The sequence below is a fragment of the Zingiber officinale genome, chromosome 7B (genome assembly GCF_018446385.1).
Source record: "Zingiber officinale cultivar Zhangliang chromosome 7B, Zo_v1.1, whole genome shotgun sequence".
NCBI lineage: Eukaryota > Viridiplantae > Streptophyta > Magnoliopsida > Zingiberales > Zingiberaceae > Zingiber > Zingiber officinale.
In genome coordinates, this window is record NC_055999.1 from 55,805,941 (window position 1) to 55,828,349 (window position 22,409).

Consider the following 22,409-nt stretch of genomic DNA (forward strand, 5'->3'; position numbering starts at 1 on the left):
TTTGGTGATATGCTCTGGAAACGACAGCGTACATTCTGAACTTGGTACCTTCTAAGTTAGTACCCTCTACACCCATAGAATTATGGAATGGGCATAAGCCTAGTTTAAAATACATTCGAATTTGGGGTAGTCCGACACATGTGCTAAAGGAAGATACTGATAAGTTGGAATCACGTACAGAAGTTCACTTGTTTGTGGGTTATCCTAAAGGAATGAAAGGTGGTTTATTTTATAGTCCTAAAGATCATAAGGTCATTGTTAGCACCAATGCTCAATTTTTAGAAGAAGTCTACGTGATGAACCACAAGCCCATGAGTAAAATTGTTCTTGAGGAAATAAGAGAGGACATGTCTAATTTAGTACCAACGGTACAAGATGAGATACCACAAGAAACTGCAACGCGTGTCACAAATCATGCACAATTACAGGTAGTGTCTCGTCGTACTGGGAGGGTTGTTCGGCAACCTAATAGATTCATATTTTTGGGAGAGTCTTCGGCCTTGATCCCTGGTGAACATGAACCTGATCCCTGGACATATGATAAAGCACTCCAAGATAAAGATGCGGTATCTTGGCAAGTGTAATGAACTCCGAAATAGAATCTATGTATTCTAATCAGGTCTGGGAGCTTGTAGAACCTCCAAATGGTGTAAAACCCATTGGATGTAAATGGATCTACAAAAAAAAAGAGGGATATACGGGAAGGTGAAAACCTCAAAGCAAGGCTTGTTGCAAAAGGGTATACTCAAAAAGAGAAACGATTATGAGGAAACCTTTTCACCGGTAGTCATGCTCAAGTCTATCCGGATTCTTTTATCTTTTGCTGCTCATATGGATTATGAGGTTTGGTAAATGGATGTCAAGACAGCTTTCCTTAATGAAAGTCTTGAAGAAATATCCATATGAAGCAACCAGAGGGATTCATTGCGAAGGACAAAGAGCATCTTGTATACAAACTCAATCGGTCCATTTATGGACGGAAGCAAGCTTTGAGATCTTGGAACATCCAGTTTGATGAAGTAATCCAGTCTTATGGATTCATTCAGTGTTCAGATGAGTCTTGTGTATACAAGAAAAGTGACGGAAACATGGTGGTATTTCTTGTACTATATGTAGATGACATTTTGCTCATTGGAAGCAATGTCAAAGTGTTGTCAGACGTAAGGGTATGGTTGTCTAAGAAATTTGATATGAAGGACTTGGGAGAATGTGGACATATTCTTTGGATCAAAGTAATAAGGGATTGTAAGAAAAGAATGTTGTGTTTATCCCAAGCTTCATACATCGATACTATCCTAGCTCGTTTTAGCATGCAAAACTCCAAGAAAGGTTTTCTATCTTTTCGACATGGAGTACCTTTATCTAAAGAGATGTGTCCTAAAACATCAAAGGAGATAGAGGAGATGAAGGCAATTCCTTATGTTTCGGCTGTAGGAAGCCTAATGTATGCAATGCTATGTACGAGACCGGATATCTATTTTACCGTGGCCATGGTTAGCAGATATCAAAGTAATCCAGGACAGGGACATTGGACTGTCGTAAAGCATATATTAAAGTACCTGAAAAGGACTAGAGATTATATGCTTGTTTACCAGGAAGATGATTTGCTCCCTATGGGTTGCACGGATTCAGACTTCTAATCAGATAGGGACAGTAGCAAGTCAACTTCGGGGTATGTGTTTACTTTGGGAGGTAGAGCCATGACATGGAGGAGTGGTAAGTAGAAATTCATTTCAGACTCCACCATGGAAGATGAATATATGGTAGCCTCTAAGGTAGCCAAAGAAGCAGTATGACTCAGAAACTTCTTGATGGACTTAGATGTAATTCCTGGTTTGCCCAAAATTATCACAATTTATTGTGATAATAGTGGTGCAGTAGCAAACTCGAAGGAACCACGAGCCCATAAGGCAAGTAAACACATTGAGCGCAAGTACCACCTAATATGAGACATCGTATAATGAGGAGAAGTTATTATCGCCAAGATTGCATCAGTAGATAACTCGGATCCTTTCACTAAGGCCCTTCCGACGAGAGCTTTTGATGGACATGTTGAGGGGATGAGAATCATATGTATGGCAGAATATATGGCAGCATAGTGTTTTAGTATAAGTGAGAGATTGTTAGGATGTATACTAAAAGCCTCGCTTTTTGTATGAACATTTATTTTGAAATGAGAATCACATTGATCAAATGTTTGCATTTAGTTAAATGTAGTTGTCCATTTAATTTATATTGTAGATAACATGGTGTGTGGTGTCACACAGAAGATAATGTTATCAGCTCCTTTTAAATTATAAAAATAGTAACTCACAACCAAGATGGATTGGGACAAACCATCGAAATAGTTGTAGTGTAATTTGGTATTAGTTTATCTTGACTATAAAATCACACTAGTACACTATGTGTGTATTGAGTAGAACCATTTGAGGTTGTTTCTTTTTATACTGACTGCATAAAAGAATAAAACCTCTATTATTATGGATGTGCGTACTCTTAATCCCGATATAATAACAAACACATATACTTAGTATTTATTTCTTTAATTTTTCAAAGGGTGAGATTTATTCAGTTAAATTAATAGGATCGATAAGTTGGAAAATAATATTATTTATATGATGTGTTGTTGATTATAAAAGGAAACTGTGTCCTACTAATCTAGATTGATGATGTCCCCTTAAGGAGCTCATAAGGATTATCATGTAAATCCTGCAGGTGAACTTAGTCCGACATGATAATAAGGTTGAGTGGTACTACTCTTGGAGGTAGATGTTAATTGAGTTATCAGTAACTCATTTAATTAATGGGCATACAATATCTTAAACACAGGGAGACTAACGCACTCATGATAAGTAGGAGCTCATATTGTAATATGGGATTGGTGCGGTAATTCAATAATAACTCTTTAGTGGTATGAGTTATTATTGATGAACTTGAGTTGGGTGTTCGGGTCGAACACAAGAAGCTCAAGTACATCAGGAGGCCAAAACTAATTCCTCCTCTTGGTCCCTGTTGTAGCCTCTATAAAGCATCGCATTCACCCGTTTTGATTTTGCTTACTACCCAAGAAAGGGGCCGGCCACATCCTTGCTATGTGCCCAAGCAAGGGGTCGACCAAGCCTTGCTTCCTACCCAAGAAAGGGTCGGCAAAGCCTTGCTTGGTGCCCAAGTAAGAGGCCGGCTAAATCAAAAGAAAAGAAAAGAAAAAGTAAAGAAAGAAATAAAAGGGGAGATTTTTTTCAACAGAATTAGAGATTTTTCTAAAAATAATTACGTTGATTCTTTCTTAGAAATTTTCTAAAAAGAATTATATTAATTCTTGCCTAAAATTTTTTTCTAAAAATAATTATGTTAATTCTTTCATAGAGATTTTTCTAAAAAGAATTATGTTGATTCTTTCTTAGAAATTTTATAAAAAGAATTATACTAATTCTTTCTTAAGAAATTTTTCTAAAAAGAATTATGTTAATTCTTTTCTAGAGATTTTTTTAAACAAAAATCTATTACTTTTTCTCCTTTTTTATCTGGGGAAAAACATTATAAAATGAGAGGAGGTTGTGCCACAAAAATCAATAATTCAATTAAGAAGTGATAAGTTTTTCTCCACAACCAAAAAACCCTCTCCTTTTCCCTTAAGGTCGGCGCCCCATTCTTTCTTTTCTTTCCTCTGGGGCCGGCACCCCACTTCTTTTCTTCTTCCCTTTTCTTCCCTCTAGGGCCGGCGACCCATCTTCTCTTGGTGGTCGGAGCTTGGAGGAAAAGAAAACAAAGAGATGAAGCACCTTGGTGGCCGACGGTTTGGAGGAGAAGAAGAAGAAGGAAGCGTTCCGTTCTTTGCATCTTTCGGTGGTAGGCGGCTTGGAAACAAAAGGGGTTCGGGTGTTTTGTCTTGGTAGATTGTCGCCCACACGACATCTAAGAAGAGGAGAGGAATACGATAGAAGATCAAGAGGTCTTTGTCTATGAAGAAAGGTACAACTAGTTATTTATTCCGAAGCACAACTAGTTTTGTTTTCTTTGTATGGATCCTAAAATACCAACACAAGAGGCTAGCGATTTTATGTTTTAATTTTTGTGCTTTGATTTTGTGTTTCGATCTTGTGCTTTGATTGAGGTCTCTGTAGTTAAACCTAAGGTTATTGTGAGAAGTTTAAATATTCAATTTCTTTCAAAGGCTTTGTCTAGGAAGTGGTGATGATCCCATAACCAAGAAGGCATATTGCCTCACCAACAACCTGGAAGTTAATCCTTGAAATAAATATTTAATCAACTTCTATAATATGGTTTAACTTTAGAAGAAGACAAGGGTTAAACTTGAAGTAAAAATGTTAAGTTTCGTTTCCAATCCAGGTTTAACTTTGAAGAACGAACTTGGAGTAAAAATGTTAAGTTTCATTTCCAATCCAAGTTTAACTTCTGAAAAGCATATAGGTTGCTAGGGAAAGTTCTGTGCTTGTACAAATTTTTTTTTAAACAGGGGAAACAGAACGGTATTCCAAGTAGCGCCCTTCAGCTCATATCATGTAAGCTTGTTTGGAAAAATCTAAATATCCCTATGGTTGTTAATGCTACATTTAAAGCACCAAGAAAAAAGAGAGAAAAATTTAAGTGTAACACAATGCAATCACTTTGAGAAAAAAGAGAGAGAGAGAAGAATAAGGGATATAAAAAATAGTTTCTCAAGTAGAATCTAGCAAGTTATCCCTTTGAGACCGAGTTATGTTACATAGGAAATAAATGCTATATTTCTCTTGATGTCGAGCACACGCCTTTGAGACTTTGGGTAGACTATGAAATATGAACAAAGCGTGTGGTAGGTAAGCATCTATCTCTAGAAACACAAGGAATTCATTTTGATGATGACTTGACTATGATTAGAGATTAAAACTTGAAGAGCTTAAGTCACTTATTACACTGTGCACAAGAATTTATGATTAGTCCTTTCTTAGGTCTATGATCATGCTCATCATTGAAATTAGTTGATAGAGTTGGATTGATTCACTAGAGATTTTGTTGCATTATATTAGCACATGGATCTAGATTATGGTAGTTTGCTTGAGGATAAACAAATGTTTAAGTCTGGAGGTGTGATGTGCATAGAATATATATACTTTTATGCATGCTTTAACGCATATTCACTTGCTTTCTTTGCATATGTTCTATGCATTTTTACCCCTCTTTGCTATCTTTTAGAATAATAACTCTCTTTATTAGAGATCTAGTTTTGTTTGTTTTCCTATTAATAAGATCCATTGTTAGAGTGAAATCGGCGTTGAAACATGCTTTGGAGAGACAAAAGAAGAGAGCAGAGCTTTAGCCATGTGGTTTCACATGGTTGTGACCCTTCATCCATGGCCAAGAAGCACATAGCCATGCCAAAGGACACGACCATGCCATCCATTTAGAGAAGTGTCCACCTCTGGCCATGTGGTTTCACACAGTTGTGCCTACTCACCAGTACCTAATCAAGCTAGGGTCGTGCCAAAAGGCACGGTTATTCCAAACAACCAGAACCTGATCAAGCCACGGTCGTGCCACAAGGTATGTATGTGCCACTTCCAGCCGAGTAGAATCAAACCACGGTCGTTCCAAAAGGCACGACTGTGTCACTCCAGCAGCACGGTTTCAAGGTTTGGCCATGCTAAAGGGCACATCATGACATAGGGAGTTCTTTCCCTTTTTGAGGGGAGGAAGGCTCTCTCCTTTGGGAGACCCATCTTGGTTCAAATCTACACATTCTTTGCACTCTGATTGAAGATTTGGAGCTATTTTCATCATCTCCTTTGACTTCAGAGATGTGAGATTGGATCCGAAGAACACTCAATGTTTTAGATAAGCTTCTTCTTCCTTCTTCTCTTTAGATTAAGTTTTGAACTTATGATTTCATTGTCTTTGGATTCTTTCCTTCTTGTTATGGAGTGGATTTTATTACTCTAGGATTAACAAAGTAATTGTGATATGTTATTGATGTATACTCTTGGATTTGCCAATTTCCTTTCCATATAATATTGCTTATGTCTTGTATTCATTCTATCTTATATATGTGTGATGTGTTTATGCTTAGTTCTCATATTCAGTTGAATAATTGTATAGTTTTGTTCACCCTATAGTTGGGATGCTCTAGATCGTATGTCCAAGGCCCCCTAGAGACAAGGGTAACCGTTTAACTGAACATCTAGAGCATTGCCTTGAAACGGAGAGTAATTCTCACAAGGAAGTATTGAATTAGGCTTATTGGGTTATTTCTATGTTTATGTTATCATGTATTTTATGTATTCTTATAGATGTATGACCAGGGGCCCTAGTGACAAGGGTATCCCTTAAACTAGATTTCATAGAAATCACTTCCATTAGGTAACATTGGATGTTAATAGAGATGACATTCTACATGACTATCGTAGAGAAGTGTCATTAATGAATCAAACTTCCTACATGTGCGTAGAGATAGAGGATGGGTAATTGGTGATCATTAGTGTAGGTGCAGCGGAGACCGGCAAGAGGGGGGTGAATTGCTGAAAACAAAAAGTAACTATACCCTCCTCGTACTTTCAACTCAGTTAGTGCAATAGTTAACAAAATAATAAAACAGTAAAAGAAAGACACAGAAGAATTAACCTGGTTACAACCAAGGAGGTTGTTAATCCAGGGCAATAGAAGCGCACTAAAAGAAACTCTCCTTTGCTGAAGGAGGAGAAGCCTTTTACACTTTCAAAAGCTCAGAACTATTGCTATGAAACACTACAGATTGAATGCTTGAGTTGTTCTTGAATTCCTAGCTCTAGGGGCCTTTATATAGGTCCTGGAAATCTTATCCCGAGAGTCCAAGGCGCCTCCAACAGGGTTCAAGGCGCCTCCAACTCGATCTGCGGATAAAATTTTATCCGCAGCGCAAACGGTCAAACTGGCCTGCTCAAGGCGCCTTGAACAGGCTTGAAGGCGCCTTCAAGGGCGTCTTCAAGCTTGTTTAAGGCGCCTTCAAGCTACAGTAACTTCTGCTACAGTAACTTTCTACTACAGTAATTTCCAGCTTCTTTTGACTCATTTTCTTCTTCGCTTTGGCTTCCGAAGCTCCATTCTTTTGGGTGATTGCGGCTAACCGGAATAGGGCTCACCCGAACCCAATTCCCGGCCTTCTCCTCGAGCAGCCTTCCGTTCCGGATTAACGTCCCTCGAACGTCGCGCACGCTCTTCACGCCCACCGGAGTACTCTTCCGCAACTCTCTCGTCCTTCGGACGCACCGAGCCCGTTGGCTCCCTTCCCGTGCTGTCCTTCTCGCTAGCTGCGTCTTCCGCTCGACTTCCTGTGCTCCTAAGCTCCTGCACACTCAGACACAGTGATTAAACACAGCAGGACCAAACCAACTTGGTTGATCACATCAAAACTACCACGGGGTCCAACAATCTCCCCCTTTTTTATGTGCATCAACCCAAGTTCAAGTTAGGGTTAAAAATAGACAAAAAATAGTAATTTTAAAGAAAAATTACTAAACTAACAAGTTAAGAATAATTTTTACAATTAGTAAAATTGCAACACTTTTTTTAAAAAAAATAAATTTTAAGTTTTCTCTAACTCCCCCTAAACTTGTATTTCTCTCTCCCCCTTTGATCACAGCAAAAATGGGGTCTTAAGAATATTCAAGTAAGATTGAAGTTTTTTGAAAATTTTCTAAGTTAAAAATAAATTTTGAAAAAAAATTGCTAAGTTAAAATAAATTTTTCTAAAAAAAAATTTCTAAGTCAAATTTTTGAATTTTCAAAAAAAAATTTCTACCTCAATATGAATTATTTTAAAAAAAAAATTCTAAGTCAAAATGAATTTTTCTTTCAAAAAAAATTTCTAAGTTGAATTTAAAAAGATTTCTAAGTTAAAAAAAAAATATTCTAAGTCAAATGAATGAACTTTTAGAATTTTCCAGAAGAAAATTTCTATCCAAAAAAAAAATAAGTTAGAAAAAAAAATTTCTAAGGAATTTTTGTTTATTTTAACGAATTTTTGATAAACTTTCAAAGCATTATTTAATTTTTTTTTAATGCTTTTTCAGAAAGTTAATTAAACATTTTCTTTCAATATTTTAGCTTCCAGGTCGTGGCGAGGCACTAGGCCTTCTTGGTTATTGGAGCAACAACCACTTCCTTAGACAAAGCTTCCATAAAGAATTTCAATGTTTAATTTTCTCACTGTAAGCTTTTAATTTTTTGAAAAAATTAATTAAGCACAGATTTTGGAACCCAATAGAGGTTCCTACCTACAGGATTATTCAGATACTTAGGGGGTACATAATTTTTGGGTATTCTTCTAAGTTGACCCTGATGGTTTCTAATGTACCAGTTCAATTTTCCATAAATTCTTAATTTTGAATTTGGAAATTGATTTAAGCATGCAGCATATTTCAGTTTTTCAATTTCTAATTTCAAATTTTCATTTTCTGATTTTAGATGATCATACATTTCTAACGGGCATGCTCTTGCTAGGTTCAACTTTAGTTTAGCATTCTCTTTTTCTAATTGATCTAACTCTTTAGAAAGAGACTTGATAAATTTAAAAGATTGAGTTGGGGTTAGATTGCGTACCTTACTTACCTGGTCTGGTGACGCTCCCCCTTCACTACTGCTTTCTTCTTCTGAGGTTTCTCCCCCTTCATCGATGCTCATCTCTGAGCTTGAGTCTTCTTCCGGTTGATGGTTCGTCAATAGCGCTAACCCTGAGAATTCTTCGATGTCCGACTCAGAGGTTGACGAATCTGACCAAGTAGCCTTCAGATTCTTGTGTTTGGAGGGTTCTGGCTTCTTGTATTTTGGCTTTTCCCTTTCTTTCTCCTTTCTCTTTAGCTTTGGGCAGTCATCTTTGATGTGCCCCTCTTCGTTGCAGTTATAGCAGCGAACCGTTCTCTTCTTTTGATGATTCCTCTGCGGTTTAAATTTATTAGTACTGAAAAACTTATTGAAGCGTCTTACCAGTAGTGCCGCTTCGGATTCGGAGTCAGAACTGTTCATCTTTGCCTTTAAGGCAATATTCTGACTTATCTTCTCTGCTCCGTTGGGTTCTGAAACTCGAGACTCGTGAAGTTCGAAAGTGGAAAATAATTGTTCTAACGTACTTACCTCGAGGTCCTTAGAGATGTAATACGCATCTACTAAGGAGGCCCACTCTGGAGTTCTCGGGAAGGCATTGAGCGTGTATCGGATAGAATCCCGGTTGGTTACCTCTTCTCTAAGGTTCGTTAGTTGCGTTATCAGCTCCTTGATTCTCGCTTGGAGTTGCGCTACCTTCTCGCCTTGGTTCATCCGGAGGTTCGTTAACTGGTTCCGGAGGATGTCGCGCTTTGCTAGCTTCGCTTCGGAAGTACCTTCGTGAAACTCCAGGAATTTCTCCCAGAGATCTTTCGCTGAGTCGTAGCTTCCGATCCGATTTACCTCCTGCGGCTGCAGCACACTGAGCAGGTGGAACTCTGCCTTTCCGTTGGCGACGAAATCGGCTTGCTCCTTCTTACTCCATGTGTTTTCTTCTTTGTCTTTCGGCGCTGCAAAATCATATTTCATTGTAATAAGAATATCAAAATCTGTTTTAAAAAATACCTCTATTTTGCGCTTCCATGTGGCGAAGTCTCCGTCGAACTTCGGGGGATGGATGTTTGCTCCGGCCATCGTCTTGATCGTAGTGCTTCAGTTGGCGGTTAGTCCTTCTGAGGCGATCAGGCTCTGATACCACTTGTTGGTGCAGCGGAGACCGGCAAGAGGGGAGTGAATTGCTGAAAACAAAAAGTAACTATACCCTCCTTGTACTTTCAACTCAGTTAGTGCAATAGTTAACAAAATAATAAAACAGTAAAAGAAAGACACAAAAGAATTAACTTGGTTACAACCAAGGAGGTTGTTAATCCAGGGCAATAGAAGCGCACTAAAAGAAACTCTCCTTTGCTGAAGGCGGAGAAGCCTTTTACACTTTCAAAGCTAGGAATTGCTTACAGATTGAATGCTTGAGTTGTTCTTGAATTCCTAGCTCAGGGCCTTTATATAGGTCCCGAGAGTCCAAGGCGCCTCCAACAGGTTCAAGGTGCCTCTAACTCGATCTACGGATAAAACTTTATCCGCAGCCAACAGTGGATAAGGCGCTCTTCAAGAGGCGCCTGCTTGCCCTACATTTCAAACAAAGAATTGACTCCTTTTCTTCTTCGCTGGCCAGACTCCGTTCTTTGGGTGATTGCCCATAGGGACCCATCTTCTCCTCCTTTCCCGCTTAACGCCCTCGAGCAGCTGCCGCTCTTCACGCCCAGGAGTACTCTTAGCCTCTCTCATCCTTCGGATGCACCGAGCTCGTCGGCCCTTCCGCTCGACTTCCTGTGCTCCTAAGCTCCTGCACACTCAGACACAGGGATCAAACACAGCAGGACCTAACCAACTTGGTTGATCACATCAAAACTACCACGGGGTCTAACAATTAGTTCATTGATTAGCAATACAATGAAACCAAACTCCTAGTACATTTCTCTCAACTAAAGTCCTCAATCAATCCTCAACTCTCTCAAACTCTCTCTTTCTTCCTCTTTCTCCAAATCTTACTTCTCTTTACTTTAGTGCATAAATTCTCAATCATCGATCATTTACTAATTCATTGTGATTGATCTCTAGTGCTTATATCCAGTCCTTGTAGATTCAATATCTTTTATTACTTGATGACAACCATGTACTTATGGATTATACACATCACTACTCATGATGATAAGGATGCTTATAAGAAGCATCAAGATGATGCATTAGATGTGTCATGACTTATTCTTGAAACCATGCACTCTAAGCTTCAAAAGCAACATGAGAGTTATGATATGATTGCACATCTTAAACAACTATATCAGGGGCAGGCAAGGCACGAGAGGTTTGAGATATCCAAACACTACAACAAAAATCTTCATAGACATCGGTTTTCCACCGATGTCTATTATATTTTCGACCGATGTCTATGAGGGCGATGTAAAAGGTTTGTCATTTTAGACATCGGGTTCAAACCGGTGTAGTATCACTTAACGACATCGGGTGTAAAATTGATGTAATATTAGTTAATGACACCGGTTTTGCAGCGGTGGAAAATCGATGTAATATCAGTATTGTTTAACGACACAAATTCGATTTTTGAAATAGTGAAAACCCAATATTATCAACAAGCAAATCATAAAATTAAGTTAATATTATTAATTCACTAAGAAATCACAAATAAAAATGCACCAATATATCTAAACACACCAAGTCAATATCCATATAACCAACACATAAATATTCTTCTTACAACATAAAAAGATAATAGATATTGTGCACATCAAGTCAGTATCCACAAATTACACATAACTATTCTTCTTACAACATCAACAGGTAATAGATAGTACACAAATATTCTTCTTATTGGTGCCAACGTTATCCTTCTTGCTCTGTGCAGTTATTTGATCTCAATGATTCCAGAAATCAGTTACAGCACTTTTGAGTCTTGTAAGATTGTTGATACTTTTTGGAACTAGTCCAATCAAATTATTGCGGTCTAGCCGTCTAAGAAAAGCGCAAGAAAGATATAAACAAACAGTCTGATGAAAAGGAAATTAATAGCAAGCACTCACAAAACTTCGAGTTTCTGAAGAAGTCCAATTGATTCTGGAATAACCGTAGAAAGGTTATTGCTGTCAAGCAGTCTGAATGCAAACAACAAGTTAGTATGCAGAGAGCCTATTACAAGGAAGCTTCAGGTGGCAATAGAGCTGATATATCTTACATATGTTTAACATTCATGCTAGAGCTGAAAAGGCTCAGTGGAATTGGACCTGAGAGATGATTCTTGTTCAAGTGTCTGATAAGAACATATTTCATCATCGTTAATTCTTCACCGCGTAAGTTTTTTATTTGATCATGCATGGAAAACTGAGGTGATTGTTTGCCAGGTCTAGCCATACGAGGTCGGCGAGCCTACCCAGGGATGCAGGTATTCTACCAGTAAAATGGTTTACATTTAATGATCTGTGACACAGGTTTGAATCATTAGACTCTTGTTCCTCAGCTAGCAAAAATAGTAAGACAGTGGAAATTACATCCTAACAAGGTCTGGAGTTGGGATAGATTGCCTAGTTCAATAGGAATAGTACCACTGAACTTGCAACCAATCAGTATCCTGAGAAGCAGTAAAAAATGTTGATCAAGCCATAGTTTGATTTTTTTTTCTGTTACGAGAAAAAGCGCTATAGTAAATATGGGTAAAAATAGATAACAAAAGTAACATCATGAGCTGATGATAAAGCAACTTACCATCCTCGCCAGCAGTGGCATTGCCTAGATCACCAGCATGTCGGTTTTCATCTTCAGGAGCACCATGTTCCTTTCCAGCATGATTAAAATGAGGCCCTGCAGTATACAAGAGCATGAGTACATAATCAGTAATTTAATCCTTTCAATCAGAAACTTGCAACTCAGTAGATCGCTGTGAAGGAAAAGGTAAATAATTTTACCAGTTGACATGCATCCATTGGTGGTGTCTCCAAGAGCATGCACATGGAAGCCATGAAGCCCAGGCTTGAGGCCAGTGATGGATCCGGTGACGGTGGTTGGACCTATCATAGAGATTTACATCCCAAAATCAGATTGGATCACAAATTCACAGAAAAATCAAAATGGTTGAAGTTGAAACCCTAGATCTGAAAGGAATTTAGCATTCCACAAGTAGTATTTCAAGAGATTTCTCACCATCTCCTTCCTGGACGAAGTAAATTGTGCCCTTAACACCCTCACTGTTACCCAAGACAGCAACAGCCTTCACCATTTCCTTAGGTGTTCTACACAGCAGACATCAAACACACGGTTAAAGAAATCATTAAATGTCTCAAAATAAGTAGCATTGCCACTAGATGAGAAATAATCGATCTCGTCTTCCAGATACAAAAAGAAAAGCAACTCAACAATCGCCAGACTAAACGCTAAACAAATACCATCAAACTCGAGACGAATGCAGCTCTCGCTCCATCATAGATAGAGAACCCATCAAATCTCTGTAGAAAACTCCAATTTTTCTTCACCAAATCAAATCAAAGCAGTCGCATAAGTTAAAATCGAGAAAAAAAAAGCGATAAAACCTAAGGATCGAAAACAAAACAACAATACGATGGAAGACAAATTTCAGATCGGAAAGTATAAATTTGATAAATGGATTAAACTATAGGGGAAAAGAAATGAAATTTACCAGATGATCGAGCACCAAAACAACAACGGGGCAGAAATAAGAGATTCAGATTAAAGAAAACAAAAGCAAATATAAAGATAGAATTATGGAAGAAGAAAGGTGGTGAGGTTGGAAGGAAGAATAAAAAAGAAACACTGAAAAAGAGAAAGAGGTAGAAGAAGAGGTCAAAGGTGCGACCTTATTGAACCAGATCCCGTGGGCGGACTGGATTGCGTGGTGGAGGTCGGAAAACGGCGAGGCGGAGGCGAGCTCCTTGGCAAAACGCTTGCTACCGCAGCACCGTAGCACATCCTCCTTCGTCCACGAAAAAGATGCCATCTTTCGTAGATCTAGGAAGGGGAAGAGGGAGATGAGACGAGGAGGAAAGTGGTGGTGGCGTCGCGACGGTATACTATGGACGGCGCGATATAGGTTTAGGTTTGGAGGGAAGAGTGAAGTGTTGCAAATTTCGACTAAGTATTGGTGGGAAAATTAGATTATTTTATTTTATCATAGACACCGGGTTTTAAAAACCGCTGTTAAAATCTATGTCTATTAACGAAAAAAGGTCGCTCATAGACATCGTCTTAAAAAATCGATGTCTATGAGCGAAAATATGCGCTTATAGACACCGATTTTTGGAAAAACCGATGTAAAATACTCAAAGACATCGGTTTTTGCTTAAAACCGCTGTTGTTCCACCGATGTCTATGAGAGTTTTTCTTGTAGTGAAAGCCTTATTTCAATGCAAGAAGGAAGTCCCATAGGAATTCATGTACTCAAAATGATTGGGTATGTTGAGAACCTTGAAAGATTGTGTAAAGCCCGAAAAATTCCCAAATTTATTTTAGAATTATTCTATGATTTTTCTGGAATTATTAGATATTTTTCCGGAATTTTCCGAGTAGCGGAAGTAGCAAAAACAAATAGGTCGCAAACTAGCTTAGGCGGGAATCGAACCCGAGACCTATGGTGTAAGGGATAATGTTAGTAACCAGTTGAACCCAGCAGGGCCGTGCTGAAAGGAAGGAGAACCAAATATATTTATATTAGAGTTGGGTTCATTAAACCACTTAATATAAATAATAAACTTAAGTGGGGTTTGGTTTATTTTGGTTCGGCACCTCTTCACCTCACGCCACTTTCTCTTCCAAAACCTCACCGCCGCCTCTCCCTTCTTCTCCTCTTCCTCACGCACGGCACACCAAGGCAAGGGTCCATAGGATCATCTTCCGGCGACGACTCCAACACGAAAGGGGTTCTTCTCCGCGAGAGGAACGCGAAGCGGTTCGTCGAGCGGACAGTTTTCCGGAAACACCTAGCGAATAGAATCGTAAGAAAACCTTACGATTGAGGTAAGAAACCCTCACCTGCAGTATAATTGCTCTCGCTTGTTAGTTTTGGCGTTAGTTCAGTAATTTTATAGTTTTCAGTTTTAGGGCATGCTTTTAGTGCACACCAAGCATTCGGTAGAATGCCCAGTTCAGAAGGATGTACCAATAGGCGTCCTAACAGCATATAAAATGTAATAGAAACATTTTATTCAGTTATTATTAGTTATTACAGCTATATGGATCAGATATCCATTGGGTGGGCTCCCACAGTAGCCTCTAGGTTCAGATAACCTAGCTCTAGGTGCAAAGTAAAATAAAACAGTATTCAGTATTTTACTTTTATTCAGTTGGCACTGTACTTGGATCAGATATCCATGGGCTGGACTCCCACAGTCGTCCCTAGGTTCAGATAACCTAGTAACCCTGCTGGATTCGGAACTTGCAATCCCGGGTCTCGTAGGGATGCGCGCACAGTAAGTACAGTTGTCAGGGCCCCAGCAGCATGTTTAGTATTTTTATCTATTATATGTATAGTTTTCAAATTTGAAACCAGTGATGAGAACACTAATTTAGCTTTCAGTTCAGTTCAGGTTCAGTTTACATGATTTGAGTTCTTGTACAGATTTAGACATATGCATGACTAGTTCAGTTTCATGCTCAGTTTATATGTTATGCCATGTTTCAGTTCCAGTTTATGCTTGGTTTGATATGCCATGCCATGCTTGCATGTTCAGTATGTTTTTCAAACAACATGATTTAAAATCATATTCGCATCGTATGCATGATTTAGTGAGGTAGATGGTTTCTTACTAAGCTTTAAGCTTACAGGTACTACTTTGCTGATACCGGTAAAAGAAAAGTGGACTAGCGGAGGTTGGAGGGCGATGCTACGATGATGTGTGTGTGCAAGGGGTCGGAATAAAGATCCTTGGGATCTACACGCTTTTATTTCAGTTTTAGTACTTAACATGTCTAGTTTTATGAATTAGTCTTGTTACAACAGTAAACTATATCTTGTTTAGTCATCATGTTTAGAATATTAGTACTTACATGCTGGAATGTATTTCCATTGTTTTAGAACTGTTGTGTAATGTTTTGGCACGCCTGAAATCAGAACTCTCGAGTGAATCAGACATCGATCGGTCTCCGGACCGATCAGGTCTCGAAGCTTCACCGTGGATCGGCCGGTGGCCGATCCGAGATGAAGATGCTCGATCCTCTGGATCGGCCACCGACCGATCTAGTTCGATCTGATAGCCTCGGAGAGATTTGCGGGTTCTGGATCGGTCACCGACCACCCCGAGAGTTGGCAGGGTTATGGATCGCCACCGGACCGATCCGAGCAACGAAGCATAGAAAGTGTCGATCGGTCTCTTGGCCGATCGGGTACTCTGGATCGGCAGAGATCCACCGGTGCATGTAACGCAGCAGGCCGGAGGCTCACTGATCGGTCTCCCGATCGATCAGGGTGTTCCTGGATCGGTCGGTAGACCGATCCAGATGCGTACAGAAGCGAGGTAAGCTTGTGGATCGGTCAGCCGACCGATCCAGAAGGTGCCACCGTGCCAGTATCAGCTGGAACGATCTGTGAATCGTTCCGACGCCTCAATCGACTCACGGATCGATTGAAAGGTCTGATTACAGCTAGCAGGATATCCAAGAGGCATAGATTGTCTCTCCTAGCATGTGTACAACACTCAGGTACTCTTAGAATGTCAGGTTAAGACTTTACAGTAATTAGCTTAGCAAATTTCAAATTTGCTCAGTTTTCCGCACAGTAGTTTCAGTAGTTAATGTAGCGATCTGGCTCACAGCCTAGTACCCAGGAGTTGGGTCGTTACAGAGTGGTATCAGAGCAGTGTTCCATACTTCCTACACACACATCAGCATTGTACCTGCAGCTTCCAAGTAAGAACATCTCTCACTCAGTTTTGGTTTTCAGCTTTCATATCAGTTATATGTGCTTTCATGTTTGCTCGCATGTTGGTAGTTAATTAATTCATGTTTACAGTGATAGTATTTAACATATTACCAGTAGTTAACTATAACATGATAGCCTAGTTATATATATATGTTCTTTGCTATTTAGAAAATGGTACGAGGACGTCCAGCTAAGAAAGCAGCAGCGGCTGAGCCCCAGCATGAGGCAGACAGTGGCTCAGCTACAACAGCAGTTAGCTGAACAGCAGCAGGAGATAGCCTCCTTAAAGGCTAACCAGCAGACTACTCCCCCAGTCACTCCAGTACCGAACCTCACGACTCCAGTAATCACAGAGGTAGTACCAGCTCAGCCTGCAGTACCAGTCCCAGTAGCCCCAGTAGCAGGGGCTAAGAGAGAAGCTTACCTTATCCAGTGGCAGAGAATTAAGCCCGAGAACTTCTCAGGCACCAGCGAACCATGGGATGCTCAGGCATGGTTTAAAACACTGGAGAGCACGATGGAGCTTCTAGATTGGCCAGAGCACGAAAAGGTGAAGTGTGCCTCCTTCTGTTTAACAGGAGACGCACGCATGTGGTGGGAGCGGATTAAACCGAAGTGGCCAGTAAACCAGATGACATGGGCCAACTTTGAGAAAGAATTCTTCGAGGAATTCTTTCACATGCAAGTCACGAACCGACACTATGACGAGTTTACAGAATTTCGTCAGGGCAACCTATCAGTTCAGGAGGCCGTGAAGAAATTCAACAGGTTGGCCCGTCTGTGTCCAGAACTAGTCAGCTCAGAGAAGGAACGAGTACGCTTGATGCTGAAGATGCTCAGACCAGAGATCGCAATGAATGTGGCTGGTGGTGTTCATAGGCCACAAACCACAGAGGAGCTGGTGAGTAGTGCTCTGATCACCGAGCACTATCAGCACAGCATCACCCAGCAGAAGCAGGTTTCCACAGAGCCCAAGGGACAAGCTGGCTCAGGTACTCAGCAGAAACAACAGGGACATAGCTCCAACTGGAAGGGGAAACGCAAGGCAAGCAGTGACCCAAAAGGAGGACCAGCTGGAAAACATTCCAGACATCCCAAGTGTGCTACTTGTGGAAACATCATCCGAGTTTGCCGCAAGGGCATGCGAGGTTGTTTGAATGTGGATGGAAGGGCACATGGCTAGCGAGAATAAGACGATCTCCTTCCTCGGCCCTGGAGCTCAACCAACCCAGCTACACGGATGTATGTCTTAGATGGTCCATGATCGATCGTGGCATTAGAAGCCCCATAGCTACCACTAATGCGGATTTTCTCACCGACCGAGAGGACGTAGCAAATGCCTCGGCAGTTGTCACAGGTCGATCAGTATTTTTCAACATAATGCAACTGTCTTATTCGATACTGGGGCAACCCACTCTTATGTATCCAGGGCATTTGCCGAGAAAATAGCAACACCTCCAGAGGTATTCGACAACGGAGACATTATGGCATCTACGCACTGGCTCGAGCAGTGCCAGTCATTATAGCAGACAGTGAGCTTTTGGTGATCCGATAGTGCTAGAAATGACTGACTACGATGTCATCTTTGGAATGGATTTTCTGATCAGATACGGCGCTTCTATAGAGTGCCGTAAATAGAAAGTCATATTCCAACCTGAAGCAGGAGTACAGTTTGAGTACACGGGGAAGCCAAAGAGGAAAGCCAGGAAGTTTCTCTCATTGAAAGCACAGCAGCTATTGGATTCGGGATGCATGGGATTTTTAGCAAATGTAGTCAACACCGGCCAGGACAAGAACCAACAGCTATCCGAGGTTCGAGTCGTTTATGACTACCCAGCAGTCTTCCCTGAAGAGCTACCAGGCTTAGCAAATTTGAGATAGAGCTCATTCCCGGCACAAATCCAATTTCCAAGGCACCGTACCGCATGGCTCCAGCAGAACTGAAGGAACTTCAGGAGCAATTACAGGAGCTTCTTGACAAGGGTTTCATACGCCCTAGTCACTCACCATGGGGAGCACCTGTGTTGTTCGTGAAGAAGAAGGATGGAAGCATGCGCTTATGCATAGACTACCGTGCTTTGAACCAGGTCACAATTAAAAACAGGTACCCTCTTCCCAGGATAGATGACCTGTTTGACCAGCTAAAGGGAGCCACAGTGTTCTCTAAAATCGACCTCAGATCAGGATATCACCAGGTTAAAGTCAAGGAAGGTGATATACCTAAAACAGCCTTCAGGACTAGATACGGACATTATGAGTTCGTAGTCATGCCTTTCGGCGTGACAAATGCCCCAGCTACATTCATGGACCTCATGAATAGAGTATTCAGAGAATACTTAGACAAGTTTGTCATCGTGTTCATCGATGACATTCTTATCTATTCAGGCACTCAGGAGGACCATGCAGAGCATCTGAAGACAGTTTTGCAGATCCTTCAGCAAAACCAGCTGTACGCCAAATTCACGAAATGTGAATTTTGGCTAGACCAGGTAGCCTTTCTAGGTCACATCATCTCCAAGGATGGTGTTATGGTAGATCCCAGCAAGATAGAAGCGGTAAGTAACTGGAAGAGACCCAGGAACGTCAGTGAAATCAGAAGCTTTCTGGGATTGGCAGGCTACTACAGGAAATTCGTAGAGGACTTCTCCAGGATAGCCTCCCCACTGACAGCAATTTCAGTGGACAGAGGACTGCGAAAACAGCTTCAGCGAACTAAAACGGAGATTGACCAGTGCTCCTATTTTAGCTATACCAGAAAACACAGACAACTTCGACATCTATAGTGATGCCTCTAAGTTGGGACTAGGAGCAGTACTGATGCAAAACGGCAAGGTGATTGCCTATGCCTCCAGACAACTCAAGGATTATGAGAAGAATTACCCTACTCATGACCTTGAGCTTGCAGCAGTCGTCTTCTCTCTCAAAATTTGGAGACATTACTTATATGGAGCTCAGTGCAGAGTGTATACAGATCATCAGAGTCTGAAGTACTTATGCGACAGCGCAGATGGCTTGAGCTGGTCAAGGACTACGATATAGACATCCTCTACCACCCAGGGAAAGCCAATAAGGTAGCAGATGCACTTAGCAGGAAATCCAGTGCTACCTTATTGTCTCTTACCGCCATGTCGCCGCCCCTACAGAAGGAGATCGTGGATTTCGGTCTCGAGCTCATCGTGGGACAGCTCTCTACTATGACCTTAGAGTCTACCTTGCTTGGTGATATTCAGTCAGCTCAGGATCAGGACCCTGAAATTCAGAAAATCAAGCAAGGGCTAGCAGAATCAGAAAGTGGAGAATTCAGAGTGTCCGACAGCGGGGTGTTGTATTTTGGCGACAGGTTTCAGATCGGGAGGAGCTACGGAGACAGATTTTAGATGAGGCTCACAGGACTCCTTAATGCATCCAGGCTCCACCAAAATGTATCAAGACCAAGAAACGCGTTTTTGGTGGCCCGGATGAGCGAGATATCGCCGAACAAGATCTGTCTAACTTTGTCAAAGGGTTAAGGCGAAACATCGCGATCAGGAGGAGTTCGCAATCGATCCAGATTCCGAATGGAAGTGGGAGGATATCTCTATGGACTTCATAGTGGGGTTACCGAACCACGAATGGTTTTGATGCCATTTGGGTAATAGTCGACAGTTGACTAAATCAGCCCACTTCTTAGCTATCGAATATCCTATTCCATGGAGCAACTAGCTCGGTTGTATCTCAAGGAGATAGTCAGTGCATGGAGTCCCACAAACCATTATATCAGACGAGACAATAGATTTACATCACACTTACGGAAGTGTGTGCAATCGACCATGGGCACCCGGTTAAATTCAAGAACCTTCCATCCTCAGACAGATGGCCGGACGGAGCGAGTGAATCAGGTACTCGAAGATATGCTCCGAGCTTGTGCCCTAGATTTTAAAGGAAGTTGGTGCAAATATCTGAGTCTAGCAGAATTTGCATACAACAACAGTTATCAGGCCACTATCGGCATGGCACCTTATGAGGCACTCTATGGGCGGAGGTGCAGATCACCAATCTGCTGGTATGAGAGTGGTGAACAGAAGGAGCTAGAGCTTCAGACAGATCTAGTAGTAGATACCACAGCCGCCATACAGCAGATTCGCCAGAGGATAGAGACAGCACAGAGCCGTCAGAAGAGCTATGCTGATACACGACGCAGACCCCTAGAGTTTTCAGTTGGGGATACAGTTTTCCTCAGAGTAGCTCCCATGAAGGGAGTCATGCGTTTTGGGAAGAAGGGCAAGCTAGCTCCCGGATATGTGGGACCATACCTTATCACGAAGAGAGTGGGCAAGGTAGCATATGAGCTAGAGCTACCTCGGGAGATGTCGTGATCCACAACGATTTCATGTTTCCATCGAAGAAGCATATTCCGACGCCACCGGGTGATTGAGCCCATACAGTCCGTGATGATCTCACGATGATCGGCCTATTCGGATAATAGACCGAGCAAGAAATTACGGAACAAGGAAGTACCATTAGTTAAAGTCACCGGCAAAATCACACAGACAGAGGCGACTTGGGAGACAGAGGCCAAGATGAGAGTATACCAGACTGTTTTAAGTTCTGGACGAACTTTTAAAAGGTATGGGGATTGTAAAGCCAAAATTCCCAAATTTATTTTAGAATTATTCTATGATTTTCTGGAATTATTAGATATTTTCGGAATTTTTCGAGTAGCGGAAGTAGCAAAACAAATAAGTCGCATAAACTAGCTTAGGCGTGAATCGAACCCGAGACCTATGGTGTAAGGGATAATGTTAGTAACCAGTGAACCCAGGGCCGTGCTGAAAGGAAGGAGAACCAAATATATTTATATTAGAGTTGGGTTCATTAAACCACTTAATATAAATAATAAACTTAAGTGGGGTTTGGTTTATTTTGGTTCGGCACCTCTTCACCTCACGCCACTTTCTCTTCCAAAACCTCACCGCCGCCTCTCCCTTCTTCTCCTCTTCCTCACGCACGGCACACCAAGGCAAGGGTCCATAGGATCATCTTCCGGCGACGACTCCAACACGAAATGGGTTCTTCTCCGCGAGAGGAACGCGAAGACGTAAGCGGTTCGCGGACAGTTTTCCGGAAACACCTAGCGAATAGAATCGTAAGAAAACCTTACGATTGAGGTAAGAAACCCCTCACCGCAGTATAATTGCTCTCGCTTGTTAGTTTTGGCGTTAGTTCAGTAATTTTATAGTTTTCAGTTTTAGGGCATGCTTTTAGTGCACACCAAGCATTCGGTAGAATGCCCAGTTCAGAAGGATGTACCAATAGGCGTCCTAACAGCATATAAAATGTAATAGAAACATTTTATTCAGTTATTATTAGTTATTACAGCTATATGGATCAGATATCCATTGGGTGGGCTCCCACAGTAGCCTCTAGGTTCAGATAACCTAGCTCTAGGTTCAGATAACCTAGAACAGCAAAGTAAAATAAAACAGTATTCAGTATTTTACTTTTATTCAGTTGGCACTGTACTTGGATCAGATATCCATGGGCTGGACTCCCACAGTCGTCCCTAGGTTCAGATAACCTAGTAACCCTGCTTGGAACTTGCAATCCCGGGTCTCGTAGGGATGCGCGCACAGTAAGTACAGTTGTCAGGGCCCCAGCAGCATGTTTAGTATTTTTATCTATTATATGTATAGTTTTCAAATTTGAAACCAGTGATGAGAACACTAATTTAGCTTTCAGTTCAGTTCAGGTTCAGTTTACATGATTTGAGTTCTTGTACAGATTTAGACATATGCATGACTAGTTCAGTTTCATGCTCAGTTTATATGTTATGCCATGTTTCAGTTCCAGTTTATGCTTGGTTTGATATGCCATGCCATGCTTGCATGTTCAGTATGTTTTTCAAACAACATGATTTAAAATCATATTCGCATCGTATGCATGATTTATTGAGGTAGATGGTTTCTTACTAAGCTTTAAGCTTACA

General features: G+C 41.0%; 1 protein-coding gene and 1 long non-coding RNA gene across 3 annotated transcripts; both read right to left on the bottom strand.

Moving 5' to 3' along the window:
• Window positions 1-11,506: 11,506 nt before the first annotated feature.
• LOC122003758 lies at window positions 11,507-11,983 on the bottom strand. Of its 2 annotated transcripts, XR_006118083.1 has the most exons (4): window positions 11,951-11,983; window positions 11,756-11,830; window positions 11,604-11,675; window positions 11,507-11,535 (listed from the first exon to the last, which is right to left on the bottom strand). It is a non-coding gene; the product is annotated as an uncharacterized LOC122003758 (long non-coding RNA). The 2 variants fall into 2 exon arrangements; XR_006118082.1 differs by lacking the exon at window positions 11,951-11,983 and having other exon boundaries at window positions 11,756-11,896.
• Window positions 11,984-12,140: 157 nt separating this feature from the next.
• Window positions 12,141-12,814, bottom strand: LOC122004352 (superoxide dismutase [Cu-Zn]-like). The gene is made up of 4 exons (XM_042559255.1): window positions 12,718-12,814; window positions 12,483-12,584; window positions 12,205-12,378; window positions 12,141-12,148 (listed from the first exon to the last, which is right to left on the bottom strand). The coding sequence occupies exons 1-4, from the start codon at window positions 12,791-12,793 to the stop codon at window positions 12,141-12,143; spliced, it is 360 nt and encodes a 119-aa protein (XP_042415189.1). The 5' UTR covers window positions 12,794-12,814.
• Between the last annotated feature and the right edge of the window lie 9,595 nt (window positions 12,815-22,409).

Excerpts from the sequence above, each read along its gene's own strand:
- LOC122004352 (XM_042559255.1), bottom strand. The coding sequence starts at position 12,793 with ATGGTGAAGGCTGTTGCTGTCTTGGGTAACAGTGAGGGTGTTAAGGGC. Across the intron at positions 12,585-12,717 it reads CTTCGTCCAGGAAGGAGATG|GTCCAACCACCGTCACCGGA; the intron begins GTGAGAAATCTC and ends TCTCTATGATAG. Across the intron at positions 12,379-12,482 it reads CAATGGATGCATGTCAACTG|GGCCTCATTTTAATCATGCT; the intron begins GTAAAATTATTT and ends TGTATACTGCAG.